The 27838-nt window shown below is 38.0% G+C and overlaps 1 protein-coding gene across 2 annotated transcripts; it reads right to left on the reverse strand.

Annotated features, from left to right (window-relative positions):
• Positions 1-241: 241 nt before the first annotated feature.
• On the reverse strand, positions 242-27838 carry LOC140142614 (arylsulfatase I-like). Of its 2 annotated transcripts, XM_072164614.1 has the most exons (7): positions 27680-27837; positions 22513-22696; positions 18141-18325; positions 14513-14723; positions 13438-13688; positions 5101-5261; positions 242-2562 (listed from the first exon to the last, which is right to left on the reverse strand). In XM_072164614.1, the coding sequence occupies exons 2-5, from the start codon at positions 22586-22588 to the stop codon at positions 13546-13548; spliced, it is 615 nt and encodes a 204-aa protein (XP_072020715.1). In that variant the 5' UTR covers positions 22589-22696; positions 27680-27837; the 3' UTR covers positions 242-2562; positions 5101-5261; positions 13438-13545. The 2 variants fall into 2 exon arrangements, with proteins under 2 accessions (XP_072020715.1, XP_072020716.1); XM_072164615.1 differs by lacking the exons at positions 242-2562; positions 5101-5261; positions 13438-13688 and adding an exon at positions 13919-14254 and having other exon boundaries at positions 27680-27838.

The following is a 27838-nucleotide window of genomic DNA, read 5'->3' on the forward strand; positions in this document are numbered from 1 at the left end:
ACTTTGAAATTTGACCCTGGGACGTGTAAAATTCGATGACCTTTTCCCTTTTCCCGCCGAAAGTTACTCCGGTTCAATTGCTATCATGCATTTTTGTGTAGCCCATGATGTTAAACATATCTGGTAGCAGTGCAGCTTTACCACCCCCCCCCCCTCCCCAACTGGTACCAAACACCCCATATGTCAGGGTCATACACTAAAATTTGCACGTATATGTGGGCGAAGTCGTCGCAAACATAAATATCATAATGGAAAGGTTTAATACTACTGTAACCATATTTTTCCAGAATATTTAGTCGTGACTGTAAAAATCTTTAAAAAATTTATATTTAAGACAGGATAAAGTGTACTTTTGTTCTACTTGTCTGAAATCATTAAGTCTGTTCCTTACATTTAAGATACAAAAAAACGACTGTTTCTTGGAAAAGTTGATAATACATTTATTTTTTGTGTGACATCTTAGCTAAGATGTCGGGATCATTAACGAAACAACCCAAAAGTTCGATAAAGTCCTATAAACGAAAGTCCTTTCGTTAGAAGGCTTACCCCTCCCCCTGCCCTAACGTAAATGTCAAATATCGAAAAATCCAACCCGTATTCACAGGCTACAGGGGCCGTTGCTATGGTGCATGGGGTTATGGAGGTGGCACCCACCTTTGTTTCCAATGGACATTCTATTGTGAAATTTCATTGTATAAGGAATACATTAAAAAGATTCCACATAACCCCGCATGAAAAGTATTTAATTATCTTTGTAATCACTCAAAAAGCATTTTGTGTGAATTTTACGTCGGAACTAGGTGCTATTAAATCTTTATAAGCCTTTTTATTTTACATGTAAAGTCTATGGGGGGTGACGATTAGAAATGGACGGCAATATCGAAGAACCCTCATTTTGGGCCATTTTTGACACTAAAATGCCCATTAAAAGAATAGCACTTATTTCGGAAGTAAAATTCACACACAATGCTACCTGGGTGAGTACAAACATAATTAAATACATTTCATTCGGGGGCTATAGCAAAGACAAAAAATATCCTATACCTTAATGGTTATGGAACAAAGGTGGGGTGCGACAATGCTAGGATATTGATCACGTTTATAGATCACGTGTATTGATTTGAAATCATTTTTGAAGCAACCATTTGAAAATGCAATATCGTACTTCGGAAAATACTAAAATTTTAAAGTGATAAATTAAATCCTTAAAAAAAGGATCAGCTTTGATCGATGTTTTAACTACTTTTTTACCAAACGTAATCGGACTTTTGACCCCCTCCCTCCCTAACGAAAAGACTTTCGCTTACAGGACTTCGTCGAACTTTTGGATTGTTCTCTAAATGGAAAGCTCTTCGCGCTTTATTGAATGAGGAGGTCACTGACTCCGTTCTGTCTGTTATACAGCCTGTGCAAGTGAAAAGCGCCCTCTTTGGCAATTAGAAAATACCGTTATGACATGATGCTTACATCCACGTCAAGGGCGTAGTCTTAGCTCTCGAATACCGTTTGTTCTGTTCAATTTGCTTGTTTTAATCTCGAGATATGTTTAGTTAATGACGAAAGGGTAAAATCACAATTGTGCCACTTTTACTAGGGAAGAGGGCTTTACATGTAAATCAGTGATAGCATCAAGTTTATCAAGAGTTCCTTTGTGAAATCAAAAGAATGCACAATGCAAAAAAAAATACTGTTTTTACTGTTTTTATCATGATGCAGGAATAATGATTCTCTTTATCCACTTAAAACAGATTAAAAGATAAATGAATATTTCACATTCTGCTGTAAAATTAAAAACATGTGCATGTCAATGATTTTATCATGGTAAATACTGTTCTCTTAGTCACTTAAGACATGTTAAAAGACAAACAAATATTGCACACTTAGCCTATAGGTTAATGAACGCGTATTACTTGTTGGGAGAGAAATTATAGACAAAATAATGCACGCGCACTGATGTTGATGCATGCAATGCACGAGTCCCGAAGGGGGAGTGCATTAGACGCATCAACATCAGCTATCATTGGTTTTACATGTACAGCTCTCTTGCTTAGTAAAAGTGGCACAATTGTGATTTTACCCTTTCGTTGTTAAATAATCATATCTCGAGATTAAAACAAGCAAATTGAACAGAACAAACGGCATTTGAGAGCTAAGACTGCGCCCTTGACGTTGATGTAAGCATCATGTCACAACGGTATTTTCTAATTGCCAAAGAGGGCGCTTTCCACTTGCACAATTTTTTTTTAGACAGGCTGTATAGATCCACGACGATTGATCTTGCTTCTGTCTAGATATCTCTGCAATCATTTATGTCACATGTTCACAACCAAGGTCCAAATAGACCATCGTGTAATCGTGGGAAATTATTGTCATCATTTTCAATCTTTAGGTACTTGACGTGTGTTTTACAGTGTTCCTTGAGCCTTTTCAGCAGATCTTCAAATATGTCCTGGTGGTTTGCTAATTGATTTTTTTGTTCATATGGATCATCGTCAGTGTTGAACAGCGATACACCGTTTGGTCCATTTAAATAATCGTTTCTTCCTGAGACTTTCTGTTGCACTGCAATAAGCCAATAATAAATATAAATAATTATCAGCTACATTTCTTGCCAAAAATACACAAAATATATATGGAGCTTGTTAATGTTGTAATGTACTCAATTTAAGAGAAGGCATAGCATTCAAAATACGTGTTTTTTTTTTTTCATTTTACTGTCATTGTTGCTTCATTTTGCTTTGTATTTGACTGAAATCAGCTAAGCCCATTAGTCCAAAACAGGTTTAGGGCATTTAAGTTAAGGACTTAAGGACTAGGGATTAGATCAGGTTTAGTATTAGTGTTAGGATTAGAGCTACGGTTAGAATTGGCTAGAGCTTTGGTGTTATCAGGGGTTGTAGTAGCCTACCACCTTAAACCTCTGCAACCCATGACAAACAACTGACAAAAATATAATGCATCAATATAGCCCATATTAAGACAGTGTTGTTTGAACCCAATACGTTACAAAAGCCCAATATTTTGTCTCATTCTGCCTAGACCAGAAACTGGCAAAATTAATCGTCCTTCTCATAACGAAACCAAACACTCTAATTAAAGTTACATTATTCATACTCCTTCCTTCTGTACTGAAAATATTGGGTTTGTCACGTATTGATCTCTGGTTGTTTTTGAAAGCATATATTTGTTACTTTCTTAGCAAACATATGTTCACATGCACTAAGAATAACCAGAGCCCAATACATCACAAACTCATTTTTTCGACTACAGAGTCCGCATAAATAATGTACAGTTAGCCAAAAAATTAAGGGGCTGTGCAATAATTATCAGCCCCCCCGGGGGGGTAAAATTTCTGAACGGCTCGCCAAAAATCGCTTGCCCCCCTCTCGGCCCGCCAAAATCGCTTGCCCCCCTCTCGGCCCGGCAAAAATTCTTTGCCCCCCCCCCCTTGAACATGCCAAATTTTTGGGATCCCAAATTCCAAACTTTAAATGGTCTAGATGTATATTGCGAGCGTAGCGAGCAGGAAAATTTGCATATTTAAGCGTTTCCGTACTGTTTTCCTAAGCCTTTTTAGAGCGTTTTATTAAAAAGGCGCCCCGTGAATGCGTGCCAAAAATCGCTTGCCCCCCCTCTCGGCTTGCCAAAAAAAAATTTCTTGCCCCCCCCAATTTTACCCTCCCCCAGGGCTCATAATTATTGCACAGCCCCTAAGGTACCAGTTGTGTTCACCCCTGTATATCCTAAGTAAAGACAAATATGTCGAAATGAAAACAAGCAGCCAATACCTTTAGGTTAAATACCACTAATTATGTATTACACGGGTTTCAATGGGAAAATGCCTAATTTCGGGTGGAATTTCTCATATTCAGAACTCGCACAGTTCAATGCCACTAATATCAGGTGAAATTATATGATTTAGATGCCAAATGATCAAAAATTCAACATAGGTTGACCTGAGACTTTTCTTGTTTTAACGCACTGAACCGTAAACACCTTAAAATGACAGTGCGCCCTCGAAGCTGGAAGTTACAATATGATAGGGCGAATATTTACTACAAACCGAAGCCGTGCGTATGAATTTTGGTACTATTACAACAAAAATGTCAAATAATGAGAGAAAATATACCATTTTGAAGCATCAAACCCTACAAAGTACTTTTTTGGCTATGTAACTTGATCAATTTCAGCGATTTTAATGCAGTCTTTTCGAATGCCATGAAAACAAATAGTTCCTCGTCGTATTTCAATGTATCGCCCAGGCCTATTGAGGGTCTTTAACCTTTACTCTTTAGCTCTGCTTTAAGATCTTATTTGTTGAAATTGGTTGAGAATTAAAGAAACGGTGATCTATATAAAACCTAATAAAGAAACGAAATCAAAAGTTGCTTTTTTGAGTTCTAATCAATGAAAGCACGACGCGTGCTTCCATTGATTAGCACGTTAAAACGAGCGTCGCGACGCTAGTTTCAACGTGCTAATCAATGGAAGCACGGCGCGGCGCTAGTTCCTTTGTTCGCGAACGCTTTGTGTACAAAACAATATGGCATTCAATGGAGCAAACTGCAACTTTTAAATTGGCGTCTTCCTTGGGTTTTTGGAATGCCGTGTCTTTATTTCGTGTACAATTTCAACGAATGATGTCTTAAATTCGAGCTAAAAGATCCAGCTATTGGCTGCTGGTTCCAATTATGACATATTTCCCGTCTTCGTTTGTTTTATTTTTTGTCTTTGGTTAGGATATACTGGGGGTGAATATAACTGGTACTTTAATTTTTTGGCTTACTGTATTTAAATAAGATTTAAATTTTTGTACTGGGCAGGATGCTTTATTGTTTGCTAGTTTTTGCTCGGAATTTTTGGTCATGTTGGCAGACTAGAAGACATGTTAAGCCAATACCGCTTATCAAATCGTAACGTATTGGGCTTTTGTTAGGTATTGGCTCTTACAACTGTTTAAACATGGATATTGATGCATGCTTTATTTCCATGTGCTGGAATGTATAATTCAGATCATTGGCATAATGAATCTCATGTCAATTGATATTAATAATGGAACAATGATGTAAGATTTGACAACAGGAGAAATAGACAACGTACTTTGATCACCAATCATCAACTTCCATGGACCATGTCTTATCGTACCATACATCGAAGGGATATTCTTTGGATCGCGATCGCGAAATGGAAGTGTAGGAGTCCAGTCACAATTGCCTCCTACTGTGTGAAGGTATTCTGTCCTAATTGAAGGTGAACCAAACCTGTAGTAAAATATTTACGTTTTAGGTTGTTAACAATATTGTTTGCACTGGATGGGGTCAGTCTTTGAATTTTTTTTGTCCTTGGGTGCACTTTTCCACCCCATACCCCAATTTGTGCGGCCACACATGACAAAGTTGCGCACAAAATACTTTTTTTTAAATAATCAAATAAAACTATTTTTCCAAAGGGGTACAATTATGTTTTGTTGTTTTTGGGTGTTTTTTTTTTATAGTTTTTTTACAATCTTGACCCTCAGAGCAAAATCCTGTGCAAAATGCAGACAATTTGGTTGTATGGTTTAGGAAATACAAGCCTTTAAAGGTTAAAATTGGCGCATATGATTTAATAGCGCCTTCAACGGTGAAAATCATACATATTTACCTTTAAAGTACCAGCAAAAGTGTATGTTAATATGCAAATTTATGACAACATTTGAAGGCTGAATCTTCGCAACGGATTGTCTAATTCAGGCGATTCAAAAAGTGTTTTGATCTTTTTAACAATATAATATAATATAATATAATATAATATAATATAATATAATATAATATAATATAATATAATATAATATAATATAATATATAATGTATGAAAATTACAATAGTTTGGCCCATATTCAAGATGAATGAATATGAATGAATGAATGTAAGACCAAAATCAGTATTATGAGTAAGAAGTCCCGGCAAAACCGAGATTTGGAATGTTTGTTTGTCCATAGAGGCTTGTGAAACAGTTGGGTCGGTAGGTCGGATTTTTTTTACAGATATTGCACTTGAATAAATAAACTTGGTAAATAAGTCAAAACCCACTTCCATTGTGGCCTGTACACCATCCGCGATAATCAACTTTTGAAAAGCATCCTAAACAAGGATTTAACCCTTGGCTAAAACGACACCCTAAACAGGGATTTCATTCCTAACATCAAATTTCATACCCTAAATTTCATTTCCGCGTATTTAGAAATTGCAATTTTGCTACCCTTTTTTCCAATTGTTCATGTTTTTGACACCCTAAACAGTTAGCAACCTGGACAACCGATTCTTTAGAAATGCTTAGTCGCGCTAAAAGTCGATCGATACATGTTAAAATCAGCACAATTCAGAGATACACCTTTTTGCTATGAAATTAATTTTCTCGGTCAAATATAAAGCAATATTTTTTTTTCTTCAGTAATGTCAGTTAAAAACTTGGTGCTTGGATATACATTTTTTTTACAAATCCTGGTGTTAAAATTAAGCATCAAATTGTGTCTTTTAGTGTGATATTTTTGATTTTTATAGACCTTCAGTTCGCCCGCGAGCTTTTTACGGAATTCATTTTTAGCGTCTCAAACTAATATAGTTTGCTAAAGAAAGATATTTCCCACCTCTGTAAAGCACATCGTGTGGGTCAATATATTATAGTTTTGTCAGAATTTCCGTCTTTGTTTTACCCATTTTCCCTTCATGCTCCGAACATGTCTAACTCAGTACTTTTATCTCGAGAGCAACCAGCAGAAATAGTCGATATTTCCTTTGTTGTTTATCCAGGTCAATTTTCCATTGAAAGCAAATTGCCCGACCAGCGATTTGGTAGCCCAAATCCCCAATTGAGTGTTCTGGTTAAACATGATCAGTAGGAGCGCTATAGGCCTGGGAATTTCTTTGCTATATTGAAGTTCTAGCAACACTGTAGCCATGCCGGTATTCCTATTAAACCCAGGGATATCGATCCACAATGCTAGTATTAGCCTTAGATTTCACTTGTTGATTTTGAAAAAATGGTCAGCCGGCAGTTAAAATAGTGAAATGAAAACGCAAATTCTGACAAAACTATGATATATCGCTCACGGTGATGTGCGTTAGAAAGTTGGGAAAAATCCTTCATTAGCGAACTATCTTACTTTGAAAAGCTAAAAAGTTGAAAAAAAAAAAGGCTCGCGGGCAGAGTTTAAGCCTATCAAAATCGAAAATCTTACACTAAATGACTAAATTTCACGCCTAAGTTTAACACTAGAATTTGAAAAAAAAATACAGTATCAAGCACTACAATTTTTCCTGACATTTACTGAAAAAATGAAAATGATTGCTTTTCATTTGGCCGAGAAAATTAATTTTACATCGAAAAGGTGTAACTAAAAATTTAGCTCATTTCAACACCAAATTCGATCGTTTGTATTGCCTCATTAAATGACTGAGTGAGCCTTGCATAACAAAAGAATCGGTTGTCCAGGATGCTAAATGTAAACGCGATACGCGCGTATCGTGCCTACCCACGAAAAACGACCCTTTTACGCGTTTTCATTATCGCGGATGGTGTACAGGCCACAATGGGAGTGACCCCCCCCGGGGTCAAAACACACAGCACTTTACTGGTTTAACTTTTGAGATGGTTCTGCATGTTATACTGTTCATTTTCTTTACATTTTCTTTCTTTAAATTAATACTAACCACTGTTTTACTAGCACATTCAACGCAAATTGAAAAAAAAAAGACACGGTTGGGACCAGAGTACACGGTCGGTCGGACGTAGTCCTTCAAGGAGGACCACGCTCCATTTAGTACGATAGTCCACGCCGTCAGGCGTGGGTCCTTCTACATTCGACAAATCCTTCCCGGAAAGTCGGGGGAAATGTCAAACTGATTAACCACGCCTACTGACGGCTACTAATGATATTCAGCCAATCCGATTGACTGAATATCATCAATAGCTCACGGCTGTTTGATGTATATAGAATTGGCTTCATTATTAACTAAATGCAAACTATAGATGGCGCTATTTATCCTAAATTATATTTCTTTGTTTGCAAGGGTTAGGTGATTCATACCGCCATTAAAACAGCTAGAATAGGTGAAACAAGCAACAAGGAAATTTTATAAACTTATTTTATCAAACAATAAAAGGAATTATTTAACTTGAAAGGGTAAATATCCAGTAACTAAATAGCGCCACCAATTTTGTCATTAATAGATATGTTTATATCCAAAAAAGCTTTAAAAAATAAAAAAGTGAATAATTTTGTAAAAGAAGGGAAATTAAAGTTGAGAACGATTCAAAAGCAACTGTATACATTAGCACGATATCACTTTTAGCTGTTTAAGCCTAAAATTTGGTTATACATGATGTTTTGTTTGAAAAACTAATAAATGATCCCATCAAACAACCGTGAGCTGTCAGTAGGTGTGGCTTGCCTACCTGCTACCAGAACACTAGCTCCTAGCTTGGGATTGACACAAGTATTGCGTAACAAAATTGATTATTAATCCTCTTTAGTTGCATATGTGTTAATGCTGTTATACCCTCAGTTCACTGACCTGTAGGTTGCAATCAGTTCCTTTTGTCATCACTACATTTAATATTGTCCTGGTTAACCACGATTCGTTACAATTTTTGTAGAGGTTGTGCTTGAAATTATTGATTGGCTACAAACAAAGAATTTGAGTGCAGTCCATTCAATCAAATGTTGTCATCAACCTATTTGATCGTAGTGCATTTGTTATGTGTGTGAGACGAACTGTCTCGGTATATTGCAATCATGCTTTTGTTTTTATTTATATTTACGGTATACGTCATATGCACAACCGCTATTAATTGTGATAGTTGGCCCAGGAAAGTTGAAAAAGAAGGAGGGAGAACGGAATTATATCCTTGAGATAATCCCGTAGGTAATCCTGTCGCACCTATTCATAGTCCTTTATTCTCAAGTAGTTACACATCTACTTGAAAGCAGTGTTGTAGGTCTCGAGACCAGGTCTCAGTCTCGAGACCATCTCGAGACCTGGTTTTGCAGGTCTCGGGTCTCGGATGTCAAGGTCTCGGTCTCGGACCTCAAAAGTCTCGGTCTCGGACCTCAAAAGTCTCGGTCTCGAACGTTTTTTAGTTCGAGACCTGTCGAGACCTGAAGAAAAAGATATGATTTTCTGTTGTTGTTCATTACTTATTCCTTACCCTAAATTTCAATGAATGTTGAAGAATTTGTTAAGAATAAAGATACAGAAATCATTTGTTATGATACTGACATGTATGAGTTTAGGGATTTAACAATAAATGGACTTATAAATGACTCATAAGTGAGATGTTCGGATGTGAGCTTCCAATTTCAGTTCATGATTAAACATAGGTGGGCAGGTGGCGGAAGCAGGGGACACATTCCCACTAAACTTTTGCCAGGGGAACGTCCTCCAAAAAAAGCATAATAGAAGAACAAATAAAGCGATAGTTGCCCTGTGCAGTGTGCATCTTCTTTTCAGCACGAAAAACGCTGTGTTTTGGGCCCAAATGTGGTAAAATTGTTCAATTTTGCGCGTTTTGCGAACTGGCCCATTGTGTAAAATATACACTTTCATTTGGGTTCAAAAAAGTCCAAAATTGCTTCGTGTGCGCAAAAACATCCCAGTAAAATCGGAACAAAATATCCTGTCCCAACCTCCTCCCCTAAATGGATGGGTCCTTTTTTCAATTTTTTTGCGGAAAATAGCCCAATTTTGCCGTCAATACATGTAAAACAACATTTTTGACATTTTCACACAATTTTGAGGAAAAATTGTAAAAATTAAGACAAATTGTGTTAAATTTGGTCCAAATTTCTTGACAAATTTGTATATTGATGAGTCCCCTTTGAAATTCTCAGCGGCACTCCCCTACCCAAACCAAACTTGAGGGCTCGGTCTCGGTCTTGGTCTCGGAACTTAGAGGTCTCGGTCTCGGAAGGGGTGGTCTTGGTCTCGGAAGGTTTGGTCTCGGTCTCGGTCTCGATCTCGGATGGGCAGGTCTTGGTCTTGGTCTCGGTCTCGGACATAGAGGTCTTGACTACAACACTGCTTGAAAGTAGCCTTTGATGTGATGTGTGTTGCCGGCTACGGTTGATTAATTTTCACTCCAGAATTGAAACCATATCCAATGTTTCTATAGAGAATTCCTTAAAAGTATGACACGTGTGTGTTAAGTACCTGATGTTGCTCTGAAGGGATACCACACGTGGATACTATAGAAAGAAATGCAGTTTTCTAAAGATTCCAAAAAATCCGCCCATTTTGGAACATATATTAATTATTTAGGAGAGTGTTTTAGGATTTTGTTAGAAAAGGGATGATTTTTGATCATCTATATTTTATTGTTTTATGTATTTTCCTGTCATTTCCTGCAAACCTAATAAAGATATTTTGATAATTGAAAATAGTCTGAATCATAAACCGTAGAGGTTGAAAGCGTAACCAAGCGTGCAAAATTATTATTTGCCATGGAACTTCGGTCATATTTTATTTGAAATAAACTGGATGTTAGGATCTGCATGCATGGTGTGCATAGTATTGATGGTATACAGACACTGACCTTTCCCTAAAACTAGTAAGCAGCAACTTGTGTATCACACCCGTCATGGGTTCGAACCCTTTTGTTGTATTTCATTGTTAAACCAAAATAGCGTGATTGCTTTTGAATGAGCGGCAACACACATATTTTGTTTGAGGATGGCTGGATCTATCTCCTTTCTTTACATCTTCTCTGGTTGGCCTATTCGTTTAACATGTTTAAGAAAAATATAGAATTGGAGGACACACGCTTCATAAAAACTTTGGGTTTCACTCATTTATTTACTTTAAGGGGGTATAATACCTTGATTTTCATCCCAATGACATAGTTCAATACCCTCAATTAAATACTCAATAGTGCAAATTTGACCTCAAGTTGCAGAGTATGAGTTTTGGTACCCATATTTTCAAAGGCCATTCAATGAATATACAAATGTATTGGGGTTAAAGAATTGTGTCCTTAGTAGATGAGCATGTTGTGGATCAATGAGCGTGTTTATAGTGGGAGCAGATGTGCGGTACATTGCGGTACAATTTCTACCCGGTTAGAGATTATCCGGATACTTGCCCACTATAAACACTAGCAGTATATGTATGTACGGTACATCGATATCCTTCTAAACCGAAGGATATTGTGGCGAGATATTCCCACTATAAACACACCAGTATAAATTGTGTGCGGTATTACCGGAAGTGGGAGCTTCTTCATGATGCGTAGGATGCGCGCAGGACATTCAGAACGATTCTCACCCCAAGAGTTATCAAAACAGAAGCTACATGTTCACCGCCATGATCATATTGTTGCATGGGCTCTTTATAGCTCGCGCCACAATATTTACACATTCCCCGTGTGACCTCGGGGTCATTGCAAATGTACGATAATGTTAGTTGGTATTCGCTACTTGCACGGTTCCGCCATTATGCACTATGAGCGTGTTTATAGTGAGCCAGATTATCCGGTATTTAGCGTATAAGTACATCTTATACGGTATTGGTCGCCACTATAAACAGACCAATAGCGCTATTTGCCGCACATATTATACGGAACTGATATCCTTCGATATCGATGGATATTGCAGTATATTCTTTCCGTATACGGCCACTATAAACAGACAGGGATTAACGATACCGTTATTCAAGGAAGTGGAGCAGGGTAATATAACTCTCCGAGCTCAAATTTGTCACTGTAATAACACATCACCTACAGATATGGTACGGATCTGTAACAATAATGTTTTTATAAATGGTCGGTATCGTTTCGACGGCAAACTATTTGAAACTGGCACCATATTTGTGTCTCCCACATTGCATTGCGGTGACCTCTAACACGCTAAGTTCAACCACCTCGGATTCAGAATAGCGCTATTGATTGCCACTATAAACAGCCGAGATAACGGATAAGTCACATTCCATTCTAATCCCATATGCGTATAATGATACCGTATAAATACCGTACACCACTATAAACACGCTCTATGTGCGGGGAGAGCTTCGAACTGGCAGCATACATGAATGGGAATTGAACTAGTCATAACGTTCTGTGTAAGGTTACATAATTCTTCCTTTCATGTATGCTGCCAGTTCGAGGCTCTCCCCGCACATAGTACATAATGGCGGAACCGTGCAAGTAGCGAATATAATTTGTGCGGTAACTGTGTCTCACTATAAACAGCAAGGGTATCGGTATATATACAAGGATTATCGTATACGGTATACTCAATATGCGGTATATTCACTATAAACACGCTCCTAGTGTAAGACCATGAAGACCTACCAATTGAGAGACTGATTATAAATTGAGTGGTTGCTTGACTCGATTACGTGATTTATTGATATTTTATTACCAAGATACGGTACATTAACGACACTACAATGTAATTTGATAATAATCATAATTGATCGATTGGTCAAACGAATGAGTATTAATTGATGCTTGATGAGTAGTTTAATGATTGACTGACTATTAATTCATATCAATCTAATAAGTTATTGTGATTCTATTATATTATTATATTATATTGATTGATAGGATGACCATATCAATTAATTGATTAATCAATTCATTAAATGATTCTGATTGTTTTCTTGATTGTTTGTTGAATACTTTATTGATTGGTTGAATGAACCAGCGATTGAGTGATTAATCTAAGAATCCCTTGAACTTGAAGAACAGTTTGCATCCATTTTTCGAAAATTAGAGTAACTTTTAATTTTTCACCCTTAGCATGCAAATTGACCTTGGACCTGTCGAGCCTCAAAACTTGGTAACTATGTGTCCTACGTGCATATATATTTTACACTGTGATCCTTAGACCCAGACAAATAATTTGACATGTTTTTAGTGAATTTGGAGTATGTTTAATTTTTGCCCCCTATATGACTATGAGTATGTAGGGTGTTTGAGGGTCTTTTTTTTTAGGGTCACGGAGTTCCAACTTGCCGCATGATGCTTAAATAAGCATATTTCCAAAATAGAACCAGACTAATACATTATAATAACACTGATTTTACAAAATAAATCAATATGATATCACGATTTAGGCCTACACTGGTCTATCGAAACCCAGCTACTTCAAAAGTGTGAAGTGTTTTGATTCATGCAATCTCAAAATCAATCGATTGAGATGACTAGCGTACTAGTCCCAGTTACATAACAGATGCGGTTAAATGATGGGCGGGGTTACCAACCATATTTGGAGTTATTACGTTGTCATTAACTGAGTTGGTTCAGGTCACTGCTTATGGTAATTCGAGTGCGCTGCTGGGGGTAGCGAACGAATTTATAAGGACCAACGGCGTTGATTATAGTGCTAAATATTGCGTTGGTCCTGTATGGACTAGTCGGACGTGGACAAACAAACATTTTTTTTGGCCTAATTGATCTCACCTTATGGCATCCCACATATTATAGCCGTCCGTTTGATTGACATTCATTTCCCCGCCAGCTATTCCTTCCACTAAAGTAGAATACCAATCTGCTGCACCCAGGAGGCCATTATATGAAGTGCCTCTCACCTTGGATGATAGTAGTGGGCTGTTGACAAAACCAACGACTCTGATACCGCCTTGGTAATAAAGATGTTTGGTACCTCGAAGTGGCATGTTGCTCCCACCATGTTTTACCTATTCCACCATTGTCTTGTAAAGTGAGCAAAAAACAAACAAATTACGTAAGTAAAAGATTGTTATAAAGTGAATTGCTTTTCATATTTTCCAGGCTGATGTACAAGATATCATTGAAAAAGACATTTTGAAATATTCAAAAACGCGATTGCGTTTTGCGCCAAAGTTTGACAAATGTTGCATAAAGTATTCATCAATTAAAAGTGATATATAATTATATAGAATATATTTTACATACAGTTGAATTCGTGTGCAGGTGCCGGTAGCAAACAAGAAAGAGAATGATTAAAACATTCAAATGCACTCGCCAGGTTATTTTCCCAAATAATTTCAGAACCAACTGATTCCTTCCTCAGTGGGTAATGGTCTTGGACTAAGGGGATTAGTATGTGGTGTTTGAGATGCTGATATCAGTGTTTCTAGAAGATCTTCTACTTGCCAGTTGGTTTCACTGATTTCAGCAAACTGCAATGTGTTGATTTTGGGCTGCTGGTCTCTCCGTCTAATGTCGATCGCTTCACGGATTGAATCGCTTCATATAATTACCCACTGAGGAAGGAACCAGTTGGTTCTGAAATTATCTGGGAAAATAATCCAGTGAGTGCGGTTGATTATCTTAATCTTTCTACTTCATGTTTTACATACAGTTTATGCATTTCGGAATGTATGTATCTGCCTTTACCAAAAATAGAGAAAAGTTTTAAACTTCTTTCCATGCTTACGCTTTGAAACATTTTTTGTAGATTATACTATCTGATACTGTAAGTAGGACAAAGGTTTGTCGAAACAGTTTGCTTTGGTTTATGAAAGGGAAATATTTTGCGTATGTGGTATATTACCTGATGAAAATATGATGACGGTGTTATTTCTTATCCCATATTTGTCTAGCGCCATAGTAACATTTTTCACAGCCTCATCAAGACAGGCGACCATTCCAGCAAAGTCCTTTCGTAATGGATCTTTTATCTTTAGATACGGAGTAAGATATTCTTTGGGTACTTGTAACGGATAATGTGGTGCTTGCATGGCTAAGTACATGAACATGGGCTTCTGCAAAAGTATAGAATTAATTTTGATATAATAAATTATGATAAGGCTATGAATGTGTCGGAAGTGTATATAGAATTTTGTGGCGCTCAAACATTTCTGATACGTCAATCAGAAAACCGGAAAGAAGCCCAAAATGTGAATCCCGAAATAAGGAGGAGAAACCCTCAAGTTTGGTGTTCGCTCACGTTGGTTTATAAAATTGCTATCAGGTTTCATTCCCAACAGAATAGTAACCGACTAGAAGAGGCAATACTCATGGCACACTTGAGTAACTAGACAAAGGCCATCGTTCCTTGTCAGCAGAATGCGCGCGCATCATGTTTTGTTCAGGACCCGTGCTTTTTAAACTCCCGCCACATCACAATGAGGCCTTTGAACAGCAGTCTGGTGGTCATATGCAGTTCGCTCAAGCAAAAAAAAAAAAAAACGCAGTGATTTATAGTGCGCTACGCACAGGCACAACGCCTAGACGTTGATCCACAAGCCTCAGCACACTTTACAGGTTGTCACTGACCACTACGACCCACATCATTCCATAAACCAGTTAACAACAACACAGAAACTTTGCAGCTTCAAGAACGCACACCCTAGACATTCCACAAATGACCATCGCAACCACCAGGATTAGCTCCCCGAGTTTCGTACCGATTAATACAATGAGACAACTAGCAGACTACGTTCCTTGTCCACGGGAATTTCAAGCTAACCAATCCACAATCCAACCCATGTTCTGGAAAATCGGCACTGAACTTATTCAGTGTTTTCATACCTGATTCAGGGTTTTCATAACTAATCCCCAGAATGGGCAGCAACACTGCGGTAAATCGGTTAACTGTTGTTAAGCGGCGTAACCCTAGAATCGTTACTGGATTTGAGTTTTACAGATTCGGAAACTATACCATGGTATTGCCGGCCATTCATAGGAATGTAGGGGAGACCGGGGATGAACGTTACAAAATTTACATTTTGCCCCATATAAATCCAATGAAAGAACCCAAACACTCCATCTTGGGTCTGTGGTTAGCACATTATGTTTACTAAATCTTGGGGCATACAAAACATGAAAACATCAAACAACTAATTAACTACTAATTAACTAATGAAGGTACTTTTTTGTAACAACTTACCCCGCATACCGGGTAAGTTGTTACACCATGCGGGGTAAGTTGTTACAATGTTACAAAATTTTATGGACCTTTTATAGGCCTTTAGAAGCATTTGGATCATTTTTATTCTATAATAAGTTCATTTATATTAAACTATGATGCTCTTATATTATGGTCAGCCGCTGCAACTCGCAAAGAATCACCATATTCCAACACACGTTGGGCAGCAGCTTCCATTATACATTAAGAGGTGTTTTCCCCCTCTCTGTCTTCCTTTTCTAGGTTCTTGGCATCATTAACAGTAGAGCAATTACAGCTCTAGGTAAAGCAAAATACAGAGTAGACATATGAAATATTAAACCTGAAAATTGAAACAAAATTTAGTTCAACACATGTAAAATGTAATTGGGGTAGGTTGTTACATAGGGTAGGTTGTTACAGTGTAACAACTATCCCCATAGGGAGTTTTGCATACATAAGCCATTATAACACAACCCAGAGGCAGAATTACAGGCCATGACTCGGGGATATATTAGTGACCTACACATACTATATTTACCATAACAAGCTAGCATTATGCACCTCCAGTTGTTAGAGCTATTACAATATTACAAGTTTGTCAGAAAGTTACTAGGAAAGGACAAAAAAAGATTTTTGACTTAACATTTTAGTAGAACAATGGAGAAAGCTCGCGATTGGCAGTATACCCCTGTGATGTGTAGGCAACATATGGATGTCAAGTTAGCCTGCCCTCTCTTATTCCAGCTTGGCACACTGAGAGGTGTAACAACTTCCCCGTGTAACTTCCATCCCCGGTCTCCCCTACTCCCAAACCCTAGAATCGCTACACGGATTTGGGTTTTACCGAGCTATATCTAAGACTCGGAGGCTATACCATTGTAGGGGAGAGCGGGGAGTGTTCGCCCTATTTTTTTCTGACCAGCCTAGCGATGTCAATTTTAAGGTTAGGGATGACCTGATTAGCCCATGTAAAAGCCCTATGTCTTAGCTATATATGACCACAATCCCAGAACTATAGGCCTTACAATAGCAACAGGATAGAGCAAACAAAAAAGTTTTGCAAAGTGGCGAACTTGCCCCATATTGGGGCAGGTTCGCCCATATGGTGGGGTAAGTTCACCCTAATCACAAAAAAAGGTTTAAACATTGCGTAACAATAACATATTCAATGCAAACATTTAGCAAGAGTATACAGGGTATTCATTCTCTTCTGGGGAATCACTAAATTTGTTGCAGGAGTCGGGTCAGGGTAAAATGTAGGGGTCCAAAGTGAGCTTAAACGTAACATGTTTACAACTTCAGGGGATTATGGATTAGGACATAAACGGTGGTATGAGTAATACTGATACCACATAACTTTAAAAAACATGCTTTTCAGTAGTTTTACCTTGTTTAATGGTATAATTATCAATATTTTGCATAATACGCTGATGGGGCAGGTCCGCCCTGCAGTTTGGGGTAAGTCCGCCCGGGGAAGATATAGGGCGAACATGCCCCATCCTCAAAAGGGCGAACGTGCCCCTTGTGCACATTTTTGTATTTTCTTCAGGGTATGCAAATATAAATCGAATGAGGAGTTTATAACTGCATTAAATCTTTAACAAATCCCATATGTTCCAAATACAGATTTCCATTAAAACCATCTGTATTTATGTATCAATGATAATACAACATTATTAATGCAAGAAAAAATTACGTTTTGGTGTAATTTTTTTGTTTTGGCTGCAGTTCGATGAACACGCCCCTATATGTCGCGTAGCTAATATGAGAGGTTTATAATGACCTATGTCACCTAATTTTGCCATCACCAAATCCCCCGATAGCCATAGTGCTGAGAAACAAGGGGTGGGCGAACCTGCCCCTAGGGCGAACACTCCCCGCTCTCCCCTACATGTTACATTGCTACCCACTCCTAGGAGTGGGCTCCAAAACCCTAGAATAGCTACCCGTTTTGAGATTCTGCATGTTGAACTGTTGTTTGGTTTGGGGTAGCAAAAACTGTTGTTTGGTTTGGGGTAGCAAAAACTGTTGTTTGGTTTGGGGTAGCAAAAACTGTTGTTTGGTTTGGGGTAGCAAAAACTGTTGTTTGGTTTGGGGTAGCAAAAACTGTTGTTTGGTTTGGGGTAGTAAAAACTGTTGTTTGGTTTGGGGTAGCAAAAACTGTTGTTTGGTTTAGGGTAGCAAACCCCCAGAATCGGCTGGCGAAATGTTGGTATAGCGACCGAGACTTGCTTGACATTTGCTCAAAATGATGCCCGGGATAACTAATACTCGTACTAGTTTACCATACCTTAACTGTACCGTTCCCATGTGAAGCAATGATTTCCTCAGCCCTTTTAGCATAAAGGTGCGTCGTATATTGGCCCACAAGTTCTTTAGCAGCTCTACCATTATCCCAAAAATCATGGCCTGAAAGCGTAGGCCCTGTCTTGCTAACGATATGAGTAAAGTAGTCAACTAAGGCACCGTAAATCCCTGTCAATTGGAAAGAGATAAATTTTGTTTTATTATCATTACTTTGATGTTGTATGTAGGGTGAATTTTCTCGTTTTGGGCGACTCTCGCAAAAATATCTAGCCCGGAGTGAATGTTTTCCACATTTCTTATTTACTATTTTTGTATCAGAAAAGGGGCTACAACAAAGCTATGACTATTGCTTTCTGTGCGGTAATTTTTAGGATATCATTTACACTTTACAAATCTCTGTCAGTACACTAGCCTGAGTCCCTGGCCTCTCACTCGCAAAATGGCGGACAAACATGGCGGCGGCTCGTTCGAGGCCTGAGAACGATACGTGCATTTTTCATGGAGGACTTTTCATGCGCGCCGACGTTTTTTTGACGGCGCGATAAATATCCATATATGGACTTATATAGTCCATATAGAACACATAGTCCATATATGGACTTCTATAGTCTATATATGGAGATCAAACAACGTAGCGCCATTTCGTCGGAATTTTGAACACCGATGTCGAAATTCAATCACGGCGCCGTGTGGAAGACAAATTTTGTACAGGAATTTAACAGGATATACCGATTTGTGGAATAATAAACAAGGTATAATGAACGGCAAGTGTTCAAACATCGCTTGGACCAAACTGGAAGTGAAGAAAGAGTTGAACATAATCCGATTTGGAAGAATTTATGTGGATAGTTACCGGGAGTGCCGCTGTGACAGTGTGTGCAGTATTATGTGTACACATGCATGCTATACTTTTACCCCGGACTTTTACATGTCATGATGGTGATGATGGTTGTTTTTACGTACTGTCTGCATGGTCTGAGCCCAGTTGAGTGACGACATATTTAATCAGCTCTATTCTAGTATAAAACAAGTTCATTCTTACGGCAGTGTGCTTTCTTATGGTCTGTCTGCATCTGAAGTTGCAAAAATGGACATCTCCAATTCAATGCATCATGCATGCAAACCGTCATGACCGTGCGTAAATGTAGCCTGTAATACTTCTGACTAGCATGCTAGGCCTCAGTGGCATACACGGCATCACATTGATTGTACTTGTAGACAGGCCTAGCATCTGACTTGGCAAGAGAATACTGCTACTTGACAATATCGTCGCACCAACCGACAGTGTCACTGCAATCATGCAATGATCAAAACCCTGAGACTTCCATGCAAGATTCTCCATCATTATGCCATGCATGCATGTCAATGTCATTATGTCATGAATGTTGTACCCTGGATAAATCAGTTGATTTGCTATTTACTGTGCCTGATGTCATGATTATTGCCCAGGATTGTTGCATGCCTACAACTTCCAACATGTCCAGGGTCATGAGGTATACTCATGGACATGGTACTGGCACTGACTGGAGTTTTACGCTGATGTTGACAGTGTTACCATGGCCATGTGATGTCATCATTATTATTGACCGTGTACTGACTGTGACATGGACATGGACATGAGTACTATTTGCCGAGATCTGACTGAACAAACACCAATGCCGCCAATATATATGGCATGTACCGCATGCGTATACAATGTGTCATCATGTTAGTAGCTGCAGGCCTACGAAAGAAAAACGGTAAGCAAAAACATGACAACAATTCAATTGTAGCCTATAGTTGAACATGATGTCCTCTCCTCTCCCGTATGAGGTTTGGACTATAATTAGGCCCTAGCCCTGTTGGCCTAAAATATACTACTAGCAAGTCATGACTGTAGTATACTAAAAGTCCTAGCATATTCACCCCCCCGAGCGTTAGTATGCTGGCATGAGCTGCATCCATGACATTTTTTCCATTATTTTCATGGAAAGAAAGTCAACTATTTATGGAAATTTAATATCAAAATTTAAATTTAACCTATCAAAATGCCAGACACGCCCTGCTGTTTAGCAGTGATAGCTAAACGTAAAAAGAGGGATGTCATTTTCTTCGGCAGAGGGGGTCATGAATATGTAAAAAAAATTATGACCCCCCTATTGCGGGCAAATTTTTTTATGACCCCCTAAAAGAATGCATGCGGAGCGCGCGAAAATTTTTAGTCACCAACCTTCAATAATTCTATAAAGCCCTATTTTGGGTGTTAACAAATTATAACCCCTATATTTGGTCTAAAATTGTATGACCCCTTCCAGTATATTCATGACCCCTTAGGGGCTGTCATTTTCTACGGAAGGGGGGTGGGTCATGACTCATGAATTATGTCGGTGACCGGAGTAAATTTTTTCATGACACCCCCTATTGCGGGCTGAATTTTTACAACCCCCTATCTCAGGTCGAAAATATTTATGCCCGCCCCCCTTCCGCCTACACAGACTGACTACAAATTATTCATCACTGGAACTAAGGGGGCTGTCATTTTCTTCAGAAGGGGGTCATGAATATACTGGGGGGTCATAGAATTTTGAGACCAAAAATTTTTTAACAACCAAAATAGGGGGGTTATAGAATTATTAAGGGCTGGTGACTCAACATTTTTGCGCGCTGCGCGCGCATTCCTTAGCTTCAAAACCAAAATGTGTGCGCAATCTTTTGTTATACAATGCAAGATTTTTGCGCGCTCCGCGTTCCTTCTTTACACTTACGATCAAAATTTTTAACGCGTTTCGCGCACTCCGCTCTAAAATTTGGGTACGCTCCGCGCCTTACTTCCGGCCATGAATAATTTGTCTTCAGTCTGTATAGGCGGAAGGGGGTCATAAAATTTGTGACCCGCGATAGGGGTTGTAAAAATTTAGCTCGCGATAGGGGGTCGTAAAAAATTGACTCCGGTCACCGACATATTCATGACCCCACCCCTGCCGAAGAAAATGACATCCCCCCACAAGGCACAAAGCGCGCAAAAACTTAAATGCGAAGAAAGTGTGTGGAGCGTGTTAAAATTTTGACTGTAAGTGTAAAAGGTGAGCGGAGCGCGCCAAAATTTTGAATCATATAACTATAGATTGTGCATACATTTTGATCGTAAGTTAAAAGATTGCCCGCGCGACGCGCGAAAATTTTGGGTCACCAGCCCTTAATAATTCTATAACCCGATTACCCCCCTAATTTTGGTGTAAAAATTATAACCCCCCTATTTTTGGTCAAAAATGCTATGACACCCTCCAGTATATTCATGACCCACCCCTTTCAAAGAAAATGACAGCCCCCTAAATAACCCGAATTACGACCATGTACAAATGATGTAGGCCTACATGTACCTGGGAATACAAATATTTCTAATTTCTTTTCATTTTAATCAAAACAAACTCAAATGATTTTTTTAACTCTAAAATCTACTGTTAAAGAAGGCTAAGCATTTTTCTGATTTTGACATGGTCTTGACAGGTACCGGTATTAAATTTGTATGTATGAATGAAATACAATAAAATATTAGATCAAGTCGCATCATCACGCAACTGTGGGTGCACCGTAAAACTCGGCTGTACATTCTCTACGGCGCGGCATAAGCGTGGACTGTGTTATAAATATTGTTCACTGTAACTGCAAATATAAGAAACAAGCCTACCATCCATTTTGAAGTAAAAAAACAACAAGTTCACAACAACAACAAAAACACAAAAATCAATGGAGCCTTCGGGCGACACACAAGCACTTTATTTGTTTTCATCGACGGCTTCGGCAAGGTAAGTTTGGGCTGTTTATTTAGCATGAAATTTGTTACACACGATGATGAACCACAAAATTGAACGTGGGCCTAAGTTTAAAGAAAACAAAGCAAAAATATGCCCAATTAAAACCGGACCGACATAATGGCCGAGTGAAAATTGAAGAAGTCAGAGTATTAAACAGAATCAGAATGGTGAAAGGAAAATATAACAATAACTGAAGCAATAGGCTTATTTAAAACTAAACAGTATTTATACTATTATATAATAGGCTACTGATAGAGAATATAAATCGCGGGAAAGAAAGCAATTATCATACAAAAAGAACAAGTTTAAAATTCATTAAAATTCCTTTAAAAACAGTTGTTTTATTCACGGGCGAGTCGGAAGATAATTTACCCGCGGAAATTTCCTTAAATGGCAATGCGCCATGCGACGCGAAGCGCGCGAAGTCGCACGCGTTTTATTAATGAGCTCAAAAGTCCTCCACGCTCAGAACACGTTTGGTGTTCAGTCCTCGTATACAGCACAGTGCAACGGCCGTGCGTATATTCGAGACTGGAGGATTTAGTCTATCAGTACACCTACCAAAGAAAGTATCGAATCCTCGACCCATTGGAAGACACGCATTGCTTGACCTGCCAAGATGCCATTTTCCAACCATATGTGTAGCATATCCATTCTGTCGTAGACTGGCAGGAATGAGTGGCAAATGTACCTGTAAACAGCCCGGTTCCTCTGAAACAAGGTACCTGTCAATGCCTGTATGACTCTTTGAAATGAATAAAACATATATAATATTTAGTATAGAACGACCACGTGTGGCCGAGTGGATAAGGCGCCCGACTCATAATCCATAGGTTGCGAGTTCGAGCCCCGCTCGTGCCAACGTGTTGTGTCCTTGGGCAAGGCACTTTATCCTCATTGCCTACTGGGGATGGGGTTGGGGTTGGGTTGGATTGGATGTTTGTATAGTTGTTTGTTTCAATGTTGCAATATTGGCGCTGATTAAGCTGCTGCCTGCAAATTGCATTGTGTCTGTTTACACGGTTGTTTGATGGGATCATTTATTAGTTTTTCAAATAAAACATAATGTACAACCAAATTTTAGGCTTAAACAGCTCAAAGAGATATCATGCTAATGTATACAGATGCTTTTGAGTCAATCGCAACTTTAATTTCCCCTCTTTTATAAAATTATTCACTTTTATAGCAGTTTTAAAGCTTTGTCGGATATAAAATGTGCTTATTAATGACAAAATTGGTGGCGCTATTTAGTTACGGGAAATTACTCTGTCAAGCTTTTAGAACAAATAATTCCGTGTATTGTTTGATAAAATATGTTGATAAAATTTCCTTGTTGCTTTTTACACATATTCCAGCTATTTTAAAGGCAGTATTAATCACCTACCTCTTGCAAATAAAGAAATGTGATTTAGGATAAATAGCGCCATCTATAGTTTGCATTTAGTTAATAATGAAGCCAATTCTATATACATCAAACAACCGTGTTTAGGTGTGTTTAATGTTCAATTCTAGCAATTTGACCTTCGGGTCACCATTAGAGTTTGAAATAAAAACCTTCCTTTTTTTTCTTTTTTTTTTACCACGATTCAGATCATCAAGAAAGCTTCAAATGTCAATCACAAATAGCGCATCATACACGAATATCATTAATTGCACGGGATTAATTGTTATCCTTTACATCTGAAATTAAATCTAATACTGGAACTGAAATGTTGCAATTAACTCACAATTTTGAACTACCACTATAAATCCAATGAGTAATAACTCATTTATTTTGGCTGGTTACAAATTCATTGCCCCCCCCCCTAATTTTACCTTCCGGGGCACTTTTACTAAAAATGGGTGACAGGGATGTGCAGCCGCATTGCCCCCATTTTTCAATTCCCTCTCACCCAATGAACTACTTTTTTGTTTTACTGAACTCCTTAATTTTCTTCAAATTTTTCAAATTTTGTATCAACTTTTATATTTTTAAAAATTTTCCCAGTCTCACTGAATGACCCCCTTTTTTGGTAAGATTTTCCCCAGTCTCACAGGAAGATCCCCTTTTCTGGGCCTCACTGAAAGACCCCCCCCTCCCCTTCGGTGTCTAGGCTCTCACCGAAAGATCCCTAGTTTCGAACTGCTGTCCGTCTAGATCACATTCTTCCGTGTAATACGGTATTTACCTTTTACATTTACACATTACACTACTACTGTAATATAAATTGGGCAGATCCTAACAATTCTATTGTTGCTAAACAAAAACAAATATCAGGATATGTACCAATATTTATCGTGGCTCGCCCTTTTATCAGTTGAATACTTTGAATATTTTAACATTCGCCTTTTTTCTGCGTTTTAAATATGTAGGTCTAAAAGAATCGAAATTTGATTTTTTTTTTTAAATTTTGACCGACATTTGTGATATTTTATGCAAACAAATAAAGACTGTACACAAAGTAACGCAGCTGTTATAAATACGCCTATAGCGTCAGAACTAATAATTGTGTTCATAATATTTCAACATAGACAAAAGGACAAAAGGATAATTTATTTACGCGCATTTTGATACCTTTATTTGTCCAATTCCATTCAATATTAACAACACAACAGTGTTTTTAAAGAGAAATGCCCGAATTTAAAAGTTGCAGCTATTTGTATTGATTTGAAGTCAGCGCGAAGATAATGGAGGGTTTTGCGTGCCACAATACTTGCGTAATAACTATTGATCGCTAGCTGCAACTTTTAAATTCTGGTGTTTTTCTTCAAAGGCACACCGTGTTGTTAATATTAAACGACATTTGACAAATGGGGTATCAAAATGCGCGTAAGTAAATCATCCTTTTTTCTATGCAGAAATATTGTGGAAACAAATAATAGGTCTGAAGCTATAGGCGTATTTATTACTTTTTGTGCAAACTTTAGTACAAGGTCATTATTATAACATAATATTATGAAAAAACCCTTAATAGTTTTGTGTCTTTGGAACATAATATTTGGAAATTTAAGGTAAGTTGTTAAGGTGGACGTATTTGAATTCTAAAATGTTCCCATTTAGAGTGATCTGCCCTCTCAACTCACAAAATTACAGTATGATGTTTTCAGAATCATATTGCCAATATTTCTTTAACTTTTAATGAATACAGGGTTGAAGACTCACAATTTGATATTGTCTAAATTATTGCCAACATAATCGAGTTAATGTAATTATCTTTAACTAGCGGGATACCCGCGCTTCGCGCGGGTCCCCGCTAGATGAGTAAATGGGAGCGTTCACTATAACAGGAAGAATTACTGAACAGGTAGAATCATTGAAAAGGTACATTTTGATGTTTGTGATTTCCCGTTTTCCATCTTATTTATTTAATTCTGTTGTAATTATTTTAGCTTTTTTCTTACATTCTTTCTTCACTTCTTTCTTTTGTGCCCATTTTCATTTAGTTACTTTAACCCGTATACCGGTACTCGTACCTTTTTGTCGTGTTCACCCGTTATCATAACCCCGTGTTCCGTCCATGTACCTTTTTTTTAGTATTTTTCCTTCTTTCCGTATTATCATGTCTACTGGTCTCTGGCTTGCAAGTCGCGTGGCTCTGCGCCATTTACGCGTTTGATGGCGTAGTGCGCATTACGCACGCGACGCCGACGCGCTGCCTGCCAGCTGCAGTGACGCAAAGGCTGCCAACCGATTTTCATAATAAAACCCCCTTATTTTCACTGTTTTTGCAGCCAATTCTTGACCGATTTCAACCAAATAAAGTGCAATGCATTCCCCGTATATATCTTAATCTCCCGTGTGAATTTGGCGACATTTGAATCCAAACTGACGGAGCCTTTCAATCTTCATACTAACACACAAACATACATACATACAACATTCGCCTGTTTATAGTAAGATTGGTATAGCCGCAGTCTGTGGCCCTCACGGACTTAGCGAGCGCGTAGCACGCGGCGTTCAATCGAGCGCGTCAGCGCGATTTGCTGACGCAACCTCTCTGAAATGCTATAATTTTGTTAGTGCACATACCCAACAAACGGGTTCCAATCCCACTATGGTCACTTTATTCTTTTTTGAGTACAAGATTTTTTATTTACACTTTTATTTACTTTTAGATTTCGGATTTTAGTTGATCTAAATAGTATCATATACATTTATAAGCTTTTATAGACTCATAGTTTGGCATTTAAAGTGATAGAAAGTGGGTCCAGACATTCCATCAATCTGAAAGATTTAATTAAAATTAGATTTTGAAAGATCTAATTAGAATTAGATTTTGTTAAACTTGGTGTCAAGCCTAATCCATTTCCTAACCTCCAAAATCTCCCCCTTTGTGCTCCATCAATGCTAATTGTTGTAACATTTTTAAAGAATATTTTCGAGCCTCTGATTAGACCGGGTGATTAGATTTTGATAAGAACTAAGAAACTAATCCTCTAATCATTATAATATTAAATGGAATGTCGAATTTCCATTAAAACGCTTTGGTCATATGTAAATGTCGGGTAATAAAAAATCTAGTTATATATGTACATAACATTAAAAGAAACAAATTTACTCCATTTTCACTACGATTCGTTTCGCCCGAAGGCTCCTCAGGTGAATGAGAGAAATGTAGAACAAACTTAGAGTCATGCGTTTATCGCGTTGCTTAAACATGTTTAACGCGCTTGATTTGTATACGCTCGCTTGCGTTTTTCCTTAAACATGTTTAACGCTCTGGTCGCTTTCTTGCGTGTCGCTTACGGTGTCGCTTACATATATATTAATTTATGTTCTTCGTATTGCGCGCGGAACTTTTTCTCCTTAAACATGTTTAACGTTTGTAATATAAACATAAAATATAAAATTATAATTAGAAAACATTGTTCAAGAGAAACTTGTTGGCATGTCTACATTTGCTGATGAGTTCCGATTTAGAATTTAATGCAGTGGGTTTGTCCGCAGTGATGATAAAATAATTTTCCCATAAGCAGAGATGGCACCTTTTAGAAACATTGGTGTATGAGTTGGTTTTCTTTTGTATTGACCACTTTATGCTGAATTTTACTTTCTTGTCTTTTAAGTCCCAAATGTATTTACTAAGTGCAGTTTCTTTTCTTTGATGTTCAAGTTTGAAAGATGACTTGTGATTGTTCCAGCGGTTTTTGAAGTTGGTTTCGCATAATCCGATGTATGATTTCAAATCATTATCTGTGGTGACGGTTGCTTTGTAGATGATGGATTTGACAATTGGGCAGTTTCCCATTAGTGGGCACTCTTTGGGTTTTCTACAGTTGCAAGTTTTTGTGGGTTTGGTTGTATCGTCCTCAGGTTTTTTGATGATAGACTCATTGTGGGTTTTGATGATCCTTAACATGTTGTTCATGCAGCAGTAGCTGACTTTGATATTGTTGCGGTTGAATAGTTTGTGGAGAACGTGACCTTTGGGAAAATGCTTGTCAATGAGATTAAGGAATTTTCGACCCACATTAGTGGATACATGCTTGCTGAAGGGGGGGTTGTACCATACGATCGAGCACTCTATTTAATGAAAGAAGAAACACAACTTTATGTAGTTATATATGTATGTAGGTATTGATGAGTACTGGTGTAACTTTACTACGCAAACATGCAATAGAGTGGATAGGACAGCCTATAATAATTACATTCGTATTATGAAGCGTTGTAACAGTTACTTTATATAGATATTACCATCCAAAACGGTATTCGCCTTTATTTACTGCATATAAATCTAGTAAAACTTACCTTTTGAACTAGTCTGTACACGGGCTAAAATGAACTGCATATTCTTGTACTGTTAAAGCATAGAAACATTTCTTCAGTGTCAAGTTGGTTATGCTATATTTGGCTTGTATTGTATTAATGTATTCAACTGTAGCTTAAGGTCTCTGTCAACGTAAGCGC

This window comes from Amphiura filiformis, chromosome 20 (genome assembly GCF_039555335.1).
Source record: "Amphiura filiformis chromosome 20, Afil_fr2py, whole genome shotgun sequence".
Lineage (NCBI taxonomy): Eukaryota > Metazoa > Echinodermata > Ophiuroidea > Amphilepidida > Amphiuridae > Amphiura > Amphiura filiformis.

Bases quoted from the DNA above. Each gene is read 5' to 3' on its own strand.
- LOC140142614 (XM_072164614.1), bottom strand. From the start codon at position 22,588: ATGGTTGGAAAATGGCATCTTGGCAGGTCAAGCAATGCGTGTCTTCCA. The intron at 18,326-22,512 runs GTAGGTGTACTG...TCCAATTGACAG, and splicing joins AGGATTCGATACTTTCTTTG to GGATTTACGGTGCCTTAGTT. The intron at 14,724-18,140 runs GTATGGTAAACT...ATACTTTTGCAG, and splicing joins ATGGGAACGGTACAGTTAAG to AAGCCCATGTTCATGTACTT.